We start from the raw sequence: 18,419 nt of genomic DNA on the forward strand, positions 1-18,419 counted from the left end.
TCTGAGGAAATAGCAGATTTTCTTGTAGTAGAAACTATAAACTTAATTCTGAATTAGCAGGGGAGACAATTTTGAGAGAACATGGATGGATGGTGTCGTGCTGGTGTGGCCCATTTTCTGATCTCTCAAATGGTGAGGTCCTCAAGTTCTTTTAGAGATCAAATATATCATAGCTGGGCATTCTCCAGGTGCAGTTGGTAGATCCCTTCGAGCTCATGAAGCATCTTCCATGTGAATATGATCATTTCAGAAATTCAGATTACGAGGTAATCGACATTTGACTCTAGTTCTGTGCAGTTAGTATGCTCAAATGCTTTCAAGGTGATTCTTCGTAATCGGCTCAGCCGTGAAGCATGTAGATCTAGTTAGCAGGGGAGACAATTTGAATTTGGTGAGGATGGAATTTTAGGCAGGAATGTGGAAGTGGAAACGGGCTTGAACCTGGAACGTCTTTCTTACTTGAGCGTATCACAAGTAAAGCCATATTTAGCACGAAGAAAACTACTCAAATTAGTATCCTCTACTGTTCTTGGCTGAGATTTCCAGCTCATACCGGCCATCCAGAGATCGTCATCCATGAAGGCATGAGCAAAGCCAGAAATTCCCAAAATGCTCAAAAGCATTAATCAACCAGTAAAGGTAACCAGAAGTGCTACAGAAAAAGGAAGTGCTACAGAAAAAGGAAAATGCAAGGCTCATCAGATATTAGAGGGGCAAGAAGAAGGTAGTCAACCCAATATGTGTGATACCACAGCACAGGGGATATGGTGCAAGTAAAAGATTGACAGCTAGAATTTCATCCAAAATTACAAATACACTGTATCATGTAGCCACTACGTAATAGTCCTCACTTTCTATGCCTTTGACCTGTACCCTAAACCCAAATCTCTTTTACTCAGATGGGGCTTTGATTACATCCAACATTTCTATGTAACTCTTCCCCAGTGGAAAGGCTCCCTGCAAAAATCATGTCATGCAGTATTTTGAAAGTATACCTCTATAGAAGAAAAACAAATCCTTGGTAAAATCCCCTAACTTCTTTTTAAGCCATCTTCACCATGTCCAATCGAGTCCTTGACTCCAGCACAAGTTAAATACTCAAACACACATCAGGAATGTTCAATTCAGAGCTCTCAACTAAAAGTTTCTGGGTCAGCTGATCCCTTTTGGGGGGCTTTCAGTAAACAAACTTCGTTGTCTTGTAGAGCCACAAGAATCTATGCAGCATCAGTAGATCTGAGGTCAATTTCCCCCAGCAACTATATGATGCCATCTCCAAGCATCCATCACCTAGGAAATCTAACAGATCCAGAACTCAATCACAGCACATAGCAAAATGAAGTTGAATAGCTTAAGGCACCAACAAGAGAATAGTTAGCACAAAACACAGCAAAAATAATACTTTCACTGTTGAGGACTGATGAGTGTCAAACACAACTTCAAATTTATTTCAGGACTACAGAAATAAGCATTCAGAATCTAGAACTCTTAATGCCTTTAAAATCCTTTATAAAAGCAAATTGATAGTTATAGAGATTGTAAAAATGTGGTTCAGGCACTCGTGCCTGCAGTACAATGTCATATACTCTGTAATCAATCTCAATAGAAACTTTTCCCAGCTATTATTTCTCTACACGCTCATTTATAAAAAAAAAAAATCAAATAAAAACTAGGAACTGGCGATTGGATGATGACGCCCACCATCAATTGAACTAGAGCCACGACCGTGTCACCCTTTAATAACAAAAAAATCTATGATCAAACAGGTGTTACAGAAAATTGGGGTTAGGAATATCCCAAAAAGCCAATTAGATTGCATTCACATATAGTTTATAATCATTCTCAAGTGCTGATGAAACCTACCAGTAATAGTGGATTTCTTAATACCAAAAAAGCCACATTTCATACCCCCCCCCCCTTTTCAAAATCCACAAGGTATAAATTACATGTACAGACATATACAGACAAGCACATAAAGAGACAAAAGGAAGCACGAACTAGATATATATTTCATTTCTGCTTTCAAATAAGAAGATTAATTGTGAATTTCAGGCGTTTGTTGATATAAGATCGGAAGTCATGACAGGTAAGCCTGGCAACAGAAAGTGTTGTAAGATAACTGAATCAGGGTTCAAGCAATCAATGTAATTTAACTATTAGTCTTTTTGCTTCAAAATGGATGATATGACTCTTGTCCTCTTCAACACATCCTAAATGAATTACATATACCAACTAGTAGAGGCTCCATTGGTCAAGCTTGCAAATTCCAACAATTTGATTATTAAACTAATGTGAAATGAGTAACATAATGCATCAGTTAAAATACTCTTAAAAAAAAAAGGCAACACATTTAAAAGACTTTACAGCAGTGGAAACAATATAAAGATATCCTGTAGGCCAAAAGCTAGCTAAATTACACTCAAACTTGCAAACAATGCTATTTAACCAATCTCAGAGCCAAGACTAGTATGCTACTTGCTTAATGGTTATTTATGAGCTAGCAATGGAAAATATACCAATGACTAACTGCTTTAATGTAGGGTTGGAAGAAATTTAGGATGACAAGGAAGCAAACCATAAAGAAAAAGACAACTTCAAATAAAAATCTGATGTGGTCAATTTCCTTTTGTGTTGGATCTGAATTGTGTTTCACCATTCTTCCATTTCTTACATTTTGTGGATGGCAAACTGCATTGTTTTCTTGGAAAGCAGCAGTTACATAATTATTACATACAAAAGATAGTCCCTTGAAGCTCAAGTAAATTCTTATCAGACAATGCAAGAGAAACAGGTCTCGCAACAACATCCAGAGCTACAAGGTTTAAGGAAACCAAAAGTCAATGATGTTTAAGATTACTAATATACACATTTCAGTATCCTGCACTCAACCTCAGAGTACAACAGAGGCAGATACAGCAACCACATTCATTATCTACATATTTGAAGTGTGGTGTCTGATATACTTTCAACTAAATAGCTCAGCAATAAAACATTCACATCATCAAAAGAATGAAGAAACTCTGTAACTTTCAGCTCTTCTCAAAGTTACATAATCCATTTGTGTGTATCTAAGAGTATCATCTATATTAAGCACAACACACAGCTGAAAAACAAAGTCACCCAGATACTACAAAACAATATACCTTCAATTCACTCAAGTAGCTCTTTGGTCCCTCTTCCTCCTTTCATAGTCTGGATCATCAGTAGGCAACTCATACCTACAAACAGGACATGTATTCCTAATCCCCAGCCATGGAAGAATACAATCCCCATGATACCTATGATTACAAGGCAGCTGCCTTGCCTTCTCACCAACTCCCATCTCATCCTTACAAACAGCACAAATCAAGCTATTCTTTTTCAAATCCTCCTCACACAAAATCACTAAAGGAAGACTCTTTACAACGTTCTTAGCAGCTGGTGGCCTGCCTATTATGGCATTTTCGCTCTCTGCAAATTGCCCAAACAACATCTCATACTCAGCGGTGTAGTTGTACTCATCATGCTCGTTTACGCCAAAATTCAACTCATTGAACCCTTCATTCACATTCTCGGGGATTGCTTCCAAATTCTGCACATCTAACAAAACCTCCCAGTCCAAATTCCTAGATACATCTGCACTCTCCTCCCGGGCCATCACCGGCATGTCATCATCATCCAGAAACATGCTCAGAACCTCTCTCTCATCAACTCCTTCATCCACTTCCTCCCACTCAAAATCCTCATTAACTTCTCTATGATCCTCTATCTGAAAAGAATCCCAACAGAGCCTAAGGCTTGGATCATCATCACCCTCACTTATATCATCATCGTCAGCACTAAAATCAATCTCAACGTCATGGTTTATATCAGAATCCGATTCCGACCCGATATCCACGACTCGCAACCCGGTTACAAAATGGTCCCCACCCTCAAAATTTTCAGCTACGAACCCCGAATTTTCCACATTTGCCGAAGTGGGCTCTCCGAGAAACCCTAGATTCAGATCAAGATCCAAATGGGTCGGCTCCATTCCGTCGTTTCCTTCATGAATCCCGAAATTCGGGCCAGCATCAGAAATCTCCGGGTCAATCACCACACAGGTTGTGGAGGACAATTGGGACTGCTCAACTCGTTGGTGCAGGAGGTCCATAACGAAATTGACCTGATTCTCGCGGTCGAAAAGATCAGCGCTGGTGACAACCGATTCGGGCTCCGACACGATGTCGCTGGGGGAATCAACCAATATTGATGATGAACGATGGAGAGTGGAGAGTCGGCCACGGGGAAGAACATCGGACGGTGGGAAATCGGAGGAGGGATCTAAAGTGAAGGCATCGAAATCGGAAGACCAGTAGGGATCGAGATGATGGCGGTGGGGATGGGTTTGATGATGAGAAAAATCTACTTCTTCAATGACGTCGTCTAGGCCGTCATCGTCCTGGTGGAGTCTGAGTAGCTGAAGCAACGTCGTCTCAGCCATTCTGTTTCAGCGGGGTGGGGAGAGTAGGAGGAATAAAAGTGAGAAAGGAAACACCTTTTTTTCGAAAATTATTTTCTATCTAAAAATTCCCATCTTTTTGCGTTTTCTTTTGTTTGATATTCTACGCCATGGGCCAAGGGGGTAGGTGATCAGCAATTTCCTCTTTTATTTTCTCTCTCATTTTGACTAAAAATGAACACTTTTCCAGCTTCCCTTCTTGATTTCTAGTTTTTTTTTTAATTCAATACACTCAGAGAAAAAAAAAAAAGAAGAAGAAAATTCTACCTCAAGTGCTTTAGGTTCTTTTAATCATGAAGGAAGATATGTTCTGAACGTCCTTAAGTACGGAATTAAATTTCAACAACTCGATAGTTTGTTTGGATTGAGTATTATTTATCCAGTTTTATTTGCTTACATCATCATTATAATTTTTAATACACCTTTTTATCTTTTCAATTATCTTTTTATCTCACATACATCACATCACAAAAAGTGCTACAGTAAAAATATTCCAAATAATCCCAAATAACTTACCATCCAAACAATTATTCTCGTGATTTACTAGTTTTTATTAAATTTCTTCATAAAATTGAACATGCTTCCAAGTATAGGAGTTTTCGATGGGTTCAGAACATGTTTTGGAGATCTTTTGCTCCAACTTTAGGCCTAAGTGCTAGCAATTCTATATATTATATTCCATCCACCATAGTTTGGAACCGTTTATTACTTGGAACAGTTTTTTCTTGTCTTCAGTGGAGAAATGCTTAATGAAGAAGCACGGAACTTCCCCGGACCGAGCTGACCTGATGAGTTCGGCGTGCTGATGAGAAGAGCGCGTCCTAAGCCTGAAAAACGAACAAGGAAGTGATCCAGTGGGGGAGTCCCGAGGTCGTCCCCGAGGGCACTCCGACGGTCAAGTTAGTTTTCTGGTAAGTAAGATCCACGGGAAGTAACACAGTCGGGAGTAATTGGCGTATATTGAGCGTACCTTGCGCAACCGGTGTGCGTTACCATTTATACCTGCTTAGGAGCCCGACCTCCGTACGTTGCGGGACCTGCTCAGAATAGCCTCAATCCCGCACTGGGGGCAATCCCGACCTATGCGGGATTGTTCTCTGGAGCCCCTTGGAACCCTAGCGGCGGGGGGCCGCGGGACGGATCCCATGGGCCTGAGGGTTAAGCCCAGCTCAGGCCTCCCTGGGCTGCCACGTGTGTGGGCTCAGGACCGGGCCTCTGCACTTAAAAACTTGCTTTAGTATTTCTTGATTCATACTTCTTGTCTATTACCGTGTAGCTCACAACACGTTTCCTTTGTCGAGATATTATTGTTCTTGGCAATTGGCATAATAAGGGTTCTATATGGGGGAAAAAGGAAAATAATCCGACCATGCACCGAGCATAATAAGGGTTCTTTTTTAAATCTGTTTCAAGCTTCTGCTGCTAAGGTTAGCAACTGATTATTCTGAAGCTTTTTACGCCTGTAAGCATCTAAGATTTCGTATAGCTGCCGCAATTTGCTATTATTAAACAAGTACTTGAGGCTTATTTATAGCATTGGCCATTTTTTTTTGTTTTTTTTTTTGCATTTTTCTGATCTTTATTATTCCTTTTTTCTGAGAGTTCTCTAGCTTTATCCATGGCAAAGGTGGGAACAAGCAGTTCGAGATGGTCTCTGTCAGGAATGACAGCTCCTGTCACCGGTGGAAGTCGAGGAATCGGGCGTGCAATCGTGGAGGAACTGGCTGAACTAGGAGTAACTGTCCATACTTTTTCAAGAACTGAAGCAGAGCTCAATCAACGCCTGCAAGAATGGTCCTCGAAGGGATTCAAAGTAACTGGTTCAAGAGATCAAAGAACACAGCTCATGGAAAAGTTCGCTTCTTTATTCAATGGCAAGCTGAACATTCTTCTAAATAATGTAGGGAAGCCAGCTGTTGAGTTCACTGCTGAAGAGTATGATCTGATCATGTCTACCAATCTTGAATCTAGTTTCCAGTTCTCTCAACTTGCTTATCCTCTCCTGAAAGCATCTGGGAACGGGAATGTCGTGTTCATTTCCTCAGTTCTTGGAATGGTAAGTCTGCAATATTCATCATCTTATTCAGCGGCTAAAGGTGCAATAAATCAACTCACCAAGAATTTGGCTTGTCAATGGGCTAAACGATAACATTAGGGTCAATTGTGTTGCACCTTGGTCTGTTAGAACTCCCCTAGTAGAACATATGCTCAATGACTCAGAGGACCTGAAGAAGATCGAGGCAAGAACTCGAATGAGGCGAGTAGGAGAACCAGAAGAGATATCCTCCACATTTGGATGTCTTCTAATCATGGCATCACCAGCCTTATCAGTACCATTTTCTGCTAGGGAAAAAAGAATAAATACGTTTTTTAATTACCTTTATATTTTAAAGACACATTTAGCAACAATTACGTATAAATTAAGAATGTCTTTTTATATTGTTAGGAGTAGAAATTAAGAATTGCTCTCCTCAAATTCTTGCTTACCCAAAAAAACAAAAGATAAGTGTCTGCTATTAATGCCTTTATGTCTTCTGATGGAGATGCTCTATGCTAAGTACTAAGGTCTGTTATTGAGAAGTATTTCTTGTTGCAAAATTATTTTTTTTTTGTCTTTAATATGTGACATAATCCCTATCATTTCTTGCTACTCTTTCCCGTTCTTCATTTCAGCAGAAGCAATTGACTCAATCTTGAGGTTGGAATTTTGCTTTCACGTATGGTGGGCAGTACTTCTCAATGATGATAAGAACCCAAAATTTTGGCTGGAAATGTTTCAATAAACTGATTCTACATGGTTTGATTAAGTATTAAACACAGTAATTTCACGTTGATATTCTGGTGACTCTAGAAAGCTACTTAATAAGAATCTTGACAAATACTTTCTCTTCTAGCCTTGCAGTTGAATTTTTGACCAGGCGTTTTACTCAACATCTTTTTTCTAGCATAAGTTATTATAGTTGACACTTCAATTAGTCATGCGCAGTAAATATTTAATCTCTAACAACTAATTAGCTGAAAATTAACTTCAACTTTTGTAATAAACTTAACCAATTTGGAATTTCATATAATATGCACGAAAATAAAAATCCCAATGTCCACGAAATCTTTATGCACTCCTTGTTAGAATCTCCATGTCACATTCAATTTGGAACATCCCGTTACAGTAACATTTTGTTTTGCTTAGCTTTGTGGGTCAAGTTAGCTGTTGTAACATAGGACACGGACCTTTTCGTCCAAATCATTATGGACCTTTTCTTAAATGATAAACAAAATTACATGGAAACTAAAAGACAATTCAAACTTTCCAATACCGTAGAGTGATAAATAATTTGGGGCTTTATAAATACTGTATCGCTTAAGAAGGTAAAGTGATAATGGGCTTTATGATACAATTTCGAGCATTATCATTGCTCAAGACCAATTACTGAGCAAGACAACATTTCTTGCTTGTCCTATGTAGAAGCTGAGTTCTGCAACTTTGTCTTGATGTTGTTCAAGCTTAGCAAATAACCTGTAAAAATGAAGGGGGCTTGATCCTCGGAATAAACTCCGACAATCAAGTTAGAAAGAAGAATTCAAAATTGTTCTATCTTATGAATGAAAAGAGATATGTATACGTATTTTTTCTTTGGTGTTACACCTTTCTTTTATATCCCTATAATGATCGACACTGTTTGATTTGGCATTCTATATATTCTTGGAGATCTCGAGGTTGAGGTCCGTTGATGAGGTGTCATGCTAGGAGCTTGCCCAACAATATTGTCTACTTTGATAATGATGACTCATCAATTGCTTTATGACTTCATTTCAGATTTTTTTTTTTTTAGTGTTATGACACTCATAAGACAGGCGTCAGTAAATGGTAAAGATATTAAACATTTTTTCTTTCTGTATTTTACTTTATTCTCCATCCTACACAATGCAGATGTATATAATTATTTGTTCAGAGTAATTTCAACTATTTAAAAATGATTAAAAAAGAGGTAAATTCACTCTAAATTTCTAATATTATTATCTATCTCTATATCGCCCTGTTTGGGGTTAGTCATCATAGTTTCAATTCCGATCCATGGCAAAGGTGGCAGAAAACAGCTCAAGATGGTCTCTATCAAGTGCCACTGCTCTTGTCACTGGTGGAACTCGCGGAATAGGCCGAGCAATCACGAAGGAACTTGCTGAATTTGGTGCTACAGAGCACACTTGTTCAAGGAATGGAGCAGATCTACGGCTGCAAACGAGTCGAGTCGAGTCGAGTTTTGGTCTTATCGAGTCGAGCCTTTACTTAATTTCATCGAACTCGAACTCGAGCTCGAGCTCGACGAGCTGGTAATTTTCAAGCTCGAGCTCGAAAAAAATAAAAAATAAAAATTTTATTTTTTAAAAAATAAATAAAATAATATTTTTTCTTAATAAATAATAAAATATTAAGAATATTTATATAATTTTACTATTAAAAATAAAAATATATATATATATATATATATTCGAGCTCGCGAGCTAACGAGCTCGACTCTGGCTCGACCAGCTCGAGCTCGACTCGAGCTCGATCAATATCGAGCTCGAGTCGAACTTGAATATCGAGCTCGAGTCGAACTTGAATCGAGCCGCTCGATTCGTTTGCACCCCCTAAGCAGATCTCAGCTAACTCTTGCAAGAATGGTCTTCAAAGGGATTCGAAGTCACGGGTTCTACCTGTGATGTATCTTCAAGAGAGAAGAATTCGACTGGTTGAAAAAGTATCTTTGATCGTCAATGGCAAGCTGAACGTTCTTGTAAATAATGCTGCAGTATGCACAGGGAAGCCAGCAGTTGATTATACTGCAGAAGAATATTCTTTGCACCTGTCCACCAATCTTGAACCTAGTTTCCATCTCTCCCAACTTTCTTATCCTCTTCTGAAAGCATCTGGGGCCGGAAACATGGTGTTCATTTCCTCCGTTGCAGGTATGGTAAGTCTGCAATATTCGTCTGTTTAGGGAGCGACTAAAGCTGCAATGAATCAGGTCACCAAGAATTTGGGTTGCGAGTGGGCTAAAGATGATATTCGTGTCAATTCTGTTGCACCCTGGCTTGTTAGAACCTCAATGGTTGAATATTTGATCAATGAACCAGAGTTCTTGAAGAAGATAGAATCAGAAGAGACTTCAAATAAAACCAATTGCCTTGATGGTTCATTTTTTTTTTCTGTTTTTATTCTTCTTAGTTATCAGAACTCATCCTATTAACTTAGGAGCATTGTTTTCCAAGGCGTAGTCCGGGTGCGTTTTGGGGCGCGCCCGGCCTTCCAAATAAGGTGTAGCTTCTATTGGGCGAAAGCCCAGTGATGTCATCAGCTTTAAGCCGTTGCCCAGGGCGTGAAAGGCGCACGCGCGTGCTCTGTTGCAGAAAACAAAAAAAAAAGTGCTGATACTGATATAGGGAGAGAAATAGAAGGTGACCACAAAATAGAAAGATAGAAGCGGAAGAAGGAGTCGTGAAGGATCTGCAAAGGATAGCAGAAAAGGATAAATCAGACGAAATGAGTTTGTTTGGGTAGAAGAAGAGGAGAAAGTGAAAAGATACTAAAGAAAGAAACGGCGCAGAGTATGAAGAGGAATGATGGCGTAGCTTTAGGGATGTACCATGATAGTTTTTGCATATAACCCCATCATTTTGCTTCATCATTTAAATTTTCCCCATTTTGTGTCTTATTGTTGTTTTATCTTTCTAAAATTATAATTGAGACCTAAATTATTTAAAAGTTTCACATTTTATTCTCTAGTGACCATTGTTTCAACTAAACAATTTTCTTTATAACATAAATATTACTATAACTTTATAATATTTCTTCATATATTACAAGGATTTGTAATTTTATTTATTTAAAATTTAAAAATTTATGGAGCTTACGTCTGATGGCTTTCGCCCAATCTAGGCAAAGATAAAATGTCTCACCAACGCTTTTGCCTTTTAAAACACTCTTAGGAGTGTCATTTTAAGCTGCATGCTAGTTAAAGAAATTAGATGTATGTTAGTTAAATGAATTTTAATTGGATAATTGGATATCCATCATCCATTTGGATCCAATCTATATACAACCATTTATTATATGGATTTAAATGGATTAGACCATTTAATCCATGATCCATTTTTATGAAACCAATCATGATCCATATATCCATTTTGCCACCTCTACTTCTAATCATGGCATCATGCCTATTGATTCGTTAACTCTGGGAACTACCTATTGATAGGCACAATTAACTAATCTTAGGCTTCGTTTAGATTGCGAGTTTCTCGGACAAAAATTTAGAATATTCTCTTGACTTATTTTTATGTTACATTTTTAATTTCATACATCATATCGTTACAATTTTTTTTAAAAAAAAATCTAAAAATTTGCAAATCAAACGTGCTCTTAGATTTTTAGAAGGTAATATTAAGCAATTTTGTAATCAAAATGGTTAACCTTTTTGTGTGTGTTGTGTGACTCTAACAAATAGGTGCAAGAACCTAGAAATGGTCTTGACCAGCCGTTGGAAGTTAAACGGATCCATGATTAGTGGTCTCATTAGTTAAGGATTATAGAGAATTGTAGATCTAATTCTATTTTATCCCAAAAAAGTTCTATTTTAGCCTCTCTGATTCCTTCTGGGGGGATGATTTTGTTGCTTTGGTTTAGCTAGAGGAAGAAGCGTTGGACAAGAACTGTCCTGTATTGTTATCTTATATGGATGTGTTTGGATAGCAGATTATTTGAATTACAATAAACTTTTAAAGGATAATTAAAAAATATGTTTGTGATGTAAGTAAATAAATTTTTTTTTTTTTTACAAATAATACCAATTCAAAATGCCTTTTGCTAGCGTAAAGAAACTGATTTCCAGGATATGTTGTAACATGCAATTGTTAAATAGCTAAAACATGATTGATGAACTTCTCTCTTTGAAAGCAGAACATAACGGCAATTAAAACATGGCATATTGCTTCAAGAGTTGAGTGAATTACAGCCGGCCTTATCAGTACCATTTTCTGCTAGGGAAAAAGAATTAAAATTGAGGAATTCATGAGGCTCTCTATGCTTTTAGTTCGTCCATTCGTGTTGCAGTAAAGCTGAAGACACATCCTGGCGGAGAATAATTTATTGAATATTTTCTTCGTAGTAGTGAATGACTTCTACTGTTTCTTTTACGATATGTTTGTGGATATTTATGTGTTTTTGAAAAATTTTAAATACGTTCTTCAATTATCTTTATGTTTCAAAGCCACTTTTAGCATTATATGTGCTTTTAAAAAAAAAGGACAAGCAATTTTTATCTATATAAATTTGAGAAGGGTTTTCAGCAACAAATCTCCACACACCTTCTCACTCTCAGTTCTATTTGTCTGGCATTTCACATTTAATTGATTCCATAAAATATGCCTCAACCCCTGCCCGCATGTACTATTGATATTTAGTTGCTTTTCAAAATTATTTTATCATGTGAACGTTATTCTTTACAATTGATAACTCATTAGTATTGCATGTACAGTACCATTTTAAGTCAATAGTGTGCGTCTTTCAAATCACTACCACATTTCCATCTCTGAATACAACACGTTTCCCTATGGCATGCATGCGTCAAATATGAATTTCACTCTAATTAAAACTTTTCCAAAACCATAATAAGGGACGTTTTCGTCTTTGAACTCAACACGTTTCTCATTGGCAGGCGCCGAATACGAATTTCACTTCAATTAAAACTTCTCCAAGATCATAACAAGAGATAAAAATATAGCATCCTTCAACCATAGCAGTTTATTCTTTCAACCAAAAAAAGACAAAAATCACAATATTTCATCAATATCTGTCATTTCTTCCCATTGCTTATCCCATATGTTGATTCATCATAATAGTTCACCGGCACCTACGATCTCTCGTTGGTCATTTTCGTAAACAAAAATAGAAATCTATCATCTTTTTCAATTTCCTTGCAGTATCCATCTTAGCCCTCGACTTAATTTGAATATGGAAAATATCTGCCTACAAAGTTAAATATTTTTGAATACTTACTTACATTCAAAGCATTAACGTCAACGGTATGTTCTATGAATTATGCAAAAATTGTAGATAACCGTGCCAATCTCATTTTGCAAAAATGGTGTGTATCTATTGTATCATACATCACATTTTCTTTTTAATAGACGCAATGTTAATATAGAAATTAAAGATTCCAACGGTAACCTATATCTCGATCTTCAAAACAAGTATGCACGATTCATATTCATATTTCATTATGATGCTTCTTATATTAGACATTTAAAAAGGAAGGTATAAATTATTTATACTTATATATTTTTATGCAATATTTTTTTACAAATTTTCTAAAAAAATGATAATTTCGAATTTTGTATGCTCTTGATTCTTAGGAAATGGAAGTACATTGTTCAAAGCAATACATTAATCCCCCCCCCCCTATATTGGTGTTCGTATTTGGAGTTGATTGGTGTGAAAAATGTTCACATCTTCGTAAAAGATTATCAAATCGAATGCAAAATGTTTGTAAGTATTTCTTTTTTTTTTGCTGCAGGCAACGATAACAGTTTGTAAGTATTTCATTTACTTATCCAATTAAATATTCAATTACATTTAATTGGACCCTTATATCACTCACTTTATCATATACATTTCTATGCTCTTTTTTTCAGGATCTGGCTTCTATCAAAAGTGGTAGTTTATAAATAATGGAGATATTTTATCTATTGCTACAAAATTTCATTTTTTTTAAACTATAGTTTGATGTGCCCTAAATGATGCGAACAATTACATAAATTTCTTACTCTTTTTAAATTACTCCCTCTTTTATAATTTCTTCCAAAAATAGAACCTAATGTGCATAGTCAGGAACCAAAATTTTTTCCTCAATTATAATTTTTTTCCTGCAACTCGTACTTAATGATTTGCACAATTTCCTATCTAGTCAGGAACTAGAATTTAGAATATGAAAGAAAATCAAGATGGAATTAGTTAAGGAGGTTCTAAAAACAAGTTTGAAATATGTTGGCAATCATTCAAATAGGTGACAGACCAAAAAAATAATAAGAAACTGTTAACCAAGAAGACAAATAAATATAGTCGGATGACTTAAAAAAACACTCAGTCATGGTACAACTATATTAAATTTCCAAGACTGAAAAAAATTTCACAAGATAGATAGGTGACCCAATTGCAAGTTGAGTTGAAATATTTGAGCCAGTACTCTGCACTTCGAGGTTCAGCCATCAGAAGTAACCGCTTCTCACCATTTTTCTTTACCAGTCATGGATACGAAGATCCAAGAGAAAAATAATTGATTGTTTGCCTAACTTGCAAGGCACACATAACAAAAATATTTTCATCCACCGAAACAATGTCAAGAATGATAATGAAGTTTTGGATGCTGTTAATATAAATATTTACGTCTGAGAATTACATTTGATAAGGAAAAAAGATAACAAAACAAAAAAAAATGTGGGAAGGTTTAAAGAGAGGATCGAGGAAGATATTAGATGGGAAAGAAAAATGGAGCATACCACTACCTCTATCCTGTCATATATGCAAGCTATGTGGCAAAAAGGATCATAAAGATAATAAATTCTAAAATTAACTTACTTTGGATATATATTTTGGAAGGAAAGTTATTCTGGCAATAAACTGTCTATTTGGAGCAATGTATCTAGAATCAATATATACCAAAAACAACAGTACTTGAATTAACAAACTATCTAAAAAAATACAGAGAGTGAGAGAATTTGTACCAGAAAATTGTTAGATTTATCAAAGAACACAAGTTGATCCAACCTCAACAGTTACGTTTCTTTCATAAGTTAGTTTTGTATTTCTACTTATGCATCTATCCAATAAATCTATCTATGGCTCACAAAATAACGTACAAAGCAGGTATTCTCGTACAAGTTTTATGAAAGACAGACAAACAAAGTAGCAAACAACTTAAATAACATCAATTATTACGCAAATTATAGTGCACGCTCAAAGAAACACTCAAAACTAGATACTAAATTGAAAATTAATCTAATTGAATCTCAAAATCACACATTCAAATTTCACTCGCAATCGGACCTCTTCTTTTTTTTTTTGTCGACAGAGTGGGGTGTCCGGGTCAAGTCCGTAAAGGCGGCCCGACTAATCCCCACTTCGGCCCGGCCCAGCGCCCCAACCGGACCTAGCACGTTAAATGCACGGCGAACTGATGTTGCTGCGGAGGTTCGATCCCAGGACCTAACGGTCCCGAGGAAGAGGCGCCAACCACCAGCCCATTCACGTGGGGGCGCAATCGGACCTCTTCTACTCTCTCGCCTTCTCTCTTCTTGAGCTCTGCTACTTTAGTAGCGGATGGGCCCTCACAAATTACCTCTTTTACTACAGCATTTCTATTTGAAAATCTTTTGATGCTAGTAAATGGCAGGCACTCGCAAAAATTTTCACTTCCCTAATTTTGATGACCAACCGCCAGAAAATCTGACAAAAATCTATAAAATCATAAACAAATCAGGTCTCCATACTAGCGTAACGAATTTTCTGTTCCACTTTTTATTATATTACTATTTTTCCTTTATAAACATCATGTTTTATTTCTTTCTTGTTTGCTTAAAATCCAATAACTATTAACTAAGTAATATACAAAATTTAACAAACTCAAAAAATCAAAATGCATAAAAAATGAGTTTTTATGAATTTTCTGCTGTATTTTAAATTTTTGATTATATATTGCTTTTTTAAAATGATTATATTTATTTTTACTCAGTTAATAGTTATTGAATTTTAAAGAAACAAAAAGAAAATAAAACATAATGTTTACGAAAGAAAAAAAGCAGTATAATAAAAAATAAAATAAAAAGTGGCACACGAGTACTGCAGAAGATCGGCTGCGCCATACTAGCGTGATTCGACAGCCAACCATCACTGACGTCCATGACTTCAGGGAAGCAAATCGATGTGCGGACAGGCTGGCTATATGGGGAGGAAGCGGTGATGATCTTCTCCAGGTATTTTATTCCTATCCGGATTTTGTATTCTCCTTTCTTTTGGATGATTTAAGGGGACCATCTACTCCCACAATCACAACGACGTTGCATTATTCTAATAAGTTATTAGCCCAAAAATCTCTATATTAACATTAGGTTTTGGCAATCTTCAGGCTCATCCCAATGTCAATCATGGAGAGTACCGTTGGAAAAAATAGTCCAAGATGGTCTCTCTCTGGAATAACAGCTCTAGTCACCGGTGGAACTCGAGGAGTCGGGCATGCAATCGTGGAGGAACTAGCCGGACTAGGTGCAATAGTGCACACATTTTCAAGACAAGAAGCTGAGCTGAATGAGCGCTTGGAAGAATGGTCCTCCAAGGGATTCAAAGTCACTGGTTCGGTCTGTGATGCATCTTCAAGAGAGCAAAGAATGCAGCTCATGGAAAAGGTTTCTTCTATCTTCAATGGGAAGCTCAATATCCTTGTGAATAACGTTGGAACATTTGTACGCAGGCCAGCTGAAGTATACACTGCTGAAGAGTATAATTTGATTGTTTCTACAAATCTTGAATCTTGTCACCATTTCTCCCAACTCGCTTACCCCCTCCTGAAAGCTTCTGGGATTGGAAACATTGTTTTCCTGTCCTCCGTTGCAGGTCTGGTAAGTGTGAACTATTCATCCGTTTATGCAATGACAAAAGGTGCAATGAATCAACTCACAAAGAATTTGGCTTGCGAGTGGGCTAAAGATAACATCCGGGTTAATGCTGTTGCACCATGGTACATAAGAACCCCACTCGTGGAAGAGGTTCTGAATGAAAGAGAATACAGGGAGAGGGTAGAATCAAGAACTCCTATGAGGCGAGTTGGAGAGCCAGAAGAAGTTTCCTCTGTAGTTGCTTTCCTTTGTCTACCGGCTGCTTCCTATATCACTGGCCAAGTTATAGCTGTGGATGGAGGAATGACTGTCAACGGATTTGAATAGGGGAATAGGCCATTTATCTTATCAATGCAAATGTTTAATTTTCCAGCAAGATTTTACAACTTTTTGTTGTTTTCCCCCAGTTAATTCTATTTCCAATTGGGCATGTAAATTGTTATTCGCATATTGTTTGCTTGGTACTAAAGATAATAATATATTAAAAACTACTAATGATAGTTTACAACATCTTATAGTTTTTAATTAGTAATGTTGGTTGAACTAAACAATTCAACATAGTTACAGTGGATGAAAAAAATACTTTTCTTGAATTTTATGTCATTAGTTGAAATGCGTCACAAATTTACTGACTTATGTCAGAGCATAGTCATTCTTAGTAGTAACTCTATGCAGATACTTCTCAAATCAGACTATGGTAGAGAAATAAGTTCATTCAAGAGTTAAAAATCTTGGGGTGGAGAGGGTCTCTTCAATTTATAGGGGTTTTACCATTTGTAAGTCATTCCTCCCCATTTAATGGTTACTACACACTAGCCACATTCTTGATATATGGTCTGCAATGTTTGAATACAGATGGAGTAATTAAAAATGGAGAGTAACTGGTATCTGCATTATTAGAATCGTATTGAAGAATTTCAAGATTAATATGATAATAAATGGAAATGAAACTTGGATAAGCAGGCCCTTGCCTGCTTCCAATTTGACCACCTTGGAATTTCCAAACAGGAATCTTGTCATAATTGGTGATATACAATGGATCCTAAACATTTTCAGGCAGTTTGCTATTGGTACTAGAAATCAACATCATATTGCCTGCCCACAAAAATTTTAAGGTTTATTATTAAAATCATCAGCCTTTGTTTTCCATCTTCAGCGTCATAGCACAGGTAAGTATAGATCTTGCTGTTATCGGTGAAAAGGGTCCAAAATGGTCTCTGATGGGAATGAGACTTCTTGTCACCGGTGGAACTTGAGGAATAGGCCGTGCAATTGTGGAGGAGCTAGCTGAACTAGGTGCAACCGTGCATACTTTTTCAAGAACGCAAGCAGAGCTCAATGAACGGCTGCAAGAATGGTCCAACGGGGGATTTAAAGTAAATGGCTCAATCTGTGATGCATCTTCGAGAGAGCAAAGAACACAGACGATGGAAAAGATCTCTTCTATCTTTGATGGGAAGCTGAATATACTTGTAAATAATGTTACAAGATGCCAAGGCAAGCCAGCGCTTGAATATCCTGCTGAAGATTATTCTTTGCATATGTCTACCAATGTTGAATCGTGTTACCATTTCTCCCAACTTGCATATCCTCTTGTGAATGCTTCTGGGATTGGAAACATTGTGTTCATTACCTCTGTTGCAGGCCTACTTAATTGGTCTGCAAAATTCATCTGTTTATGCAGCAACCAAAGCTGCAGTCAATCAATTAAAGAAAAATATGGCTTGCGAATGGGCTAAAGACAATATTCGGGTCAATTGCATTGCTCCGTGGATTATTCGGACCTCGTTAGCTGAAGAAGGGCTCAACAACGCAGAATACATGAGGAAGGCAGACTCAAGAACGCCTATGAAGCGAATTGGAGAACCAGAAGAAATCTCATCCCTGGTTGCTTTCCTTTGTCTTCCAGCTGGTTCGTATATTACAGGCCAGGTCATAGCTGTGGATGAAAGAATGACTGTTAATGGATCATGTCAGATTTAGTTAATTGATATTCCCATTCAACCTTCTTGTGAGTTCTACATTACAGGAAGAATTTGCGCCTTTGATCTTCTGAATTCAAAAGTCAACTTATTTCTTTTATGTGTTCCTCTCTGTAATCTGCAGTCTATGATAATTAAGTGTTTGTTAAAGTTCCTGTAATAAAGCAAACATTTCTCATTGCTTCAACTAATTTCGGACATACTTTTTGAACTCCTTAAAAAATTACTCACACCAGCTTCAATTATTGAACTTGTGTCCAAAACATTATTGTTTTTCCAGAACTAGGTTATTTTGTTAATGACTAATCAGA

At 36.9% G+C, this 18,419-nt stretch overlaps 2 protein-coding genes and 3 pseudogenes across 4 annotated transcripts; 4 read left to right on the forward strand and 1 right to left on the reverse strand.

Moving 5' to 3' along the window:
• Nucleotides 1-711: 711 nt before the first annotated feature.
• Nucleotides 712-4,507, reverse strand: LOC113768336 (E3 ubiquitin-protein ligase CIP8-like). 3 transcript variants are annotated; one of them, XM_027312650.1, is made up of 2 exons: nucleotides 3,144-4,507; nucleotides 712-1,290 (listed from the first exon to the last, which is right to left on the reverse strand). In XM_027312650.1, exon 1 carries the CDS (start codon nucleotides 4,460-4,462, stop codon nucleotides 3,155-3,157), a length of 1,308 nt encoding a protein of 435 aa, XP_027168451.1. In that variant the 5' UTR covers nucleotides 4,463-4,507; the 3' UTR covers nucleotides 712-1,290; nucleotides 3,144-3,154. The 3 variants fall into 3 exon arrangements, with proteins under 3 accessions (XP_027168451.1, XP_027168449.1, XP_027168452.1); XM_027312648.1 differs by having other exon boundaries at nucleotides 712-1,299; XM_027312651.1 differs by lacking the exon at nucleotides 712-1,290 and adding an exon at nucleotides 1,315-1,734.
• Nucleotides 4,508-6,098: 1,591 nt separating this feature from the next.
• Nucleotides 6,099-6,932, forward strand: LOC113768896 (annotated as a pseudogene).
• Nucleotides 6,933-8,552: 1,620 nt separating this feature from the next.
• LOC113768897 lies at nucleotides 8,553-9,708 on the forward strand (annotated as a pseudogene).
• Nucleotides 9,709-15,636: 5,928 nt separating this feature from the next.
• On the forward strand, nucleotides 15,637-16,581 carry LOC113767373 (tropinone reductase homolog At5g06060-like). Its single transcript, XM_027311440.1, has one exon. It carries the CDS (start codon nucleotides 15,650-15,652, stop codon nucleotides 16,451-16,453), a length of 804 nt encoding a protein of 267 aa, XP_027167241.1. The 5' UTR covers nucleotides 15,637-15,649; the 3' UTR covers nucleotides 16,454-16,581.
• Nucleotides 16,582-17,161: 580 nt separating this feature from the next.
• LOC113768898 lies at nucleotides 17,162-18,109 on the forward strand (annotated as a pseudogene).
• The last annotated feature ends 310 nt before the right edge of the window (nucleotides 18,110-18,419 follow it).

This window comes from Coffea eugenioides, chromosome 4, assembly GCF_003713205.1.
Source record: "Coffea eugenioides isolate CCC68of chromosome 4, Ceug_1.0, whole genome shotgun sequence".
Taxonomy (NCBI): Eukaryota; Viridiplantae; Streptophyta; class Magnoliopsida; order Gentianales; family Rubiaceae; genus Coffea; species Coffea eugenioides.

Bases quoted from the DNA above. Each gene is read 5' to 3' on its own strand.
- LOC113768336 (XM_027312650.1), bottom strand. From the start codon at position 4,462: ATGGCTGAGACGACGTTGCTTCAGCTACTCAGACTCCACCAGGACGAT.
- LOC113767373 (XM_027311440.1), top strand. From the start codon at position 15,650: ATGTCAATCATGGAGAGTACCGTTGGAAAAAATAGTCCAAGATGGTCT.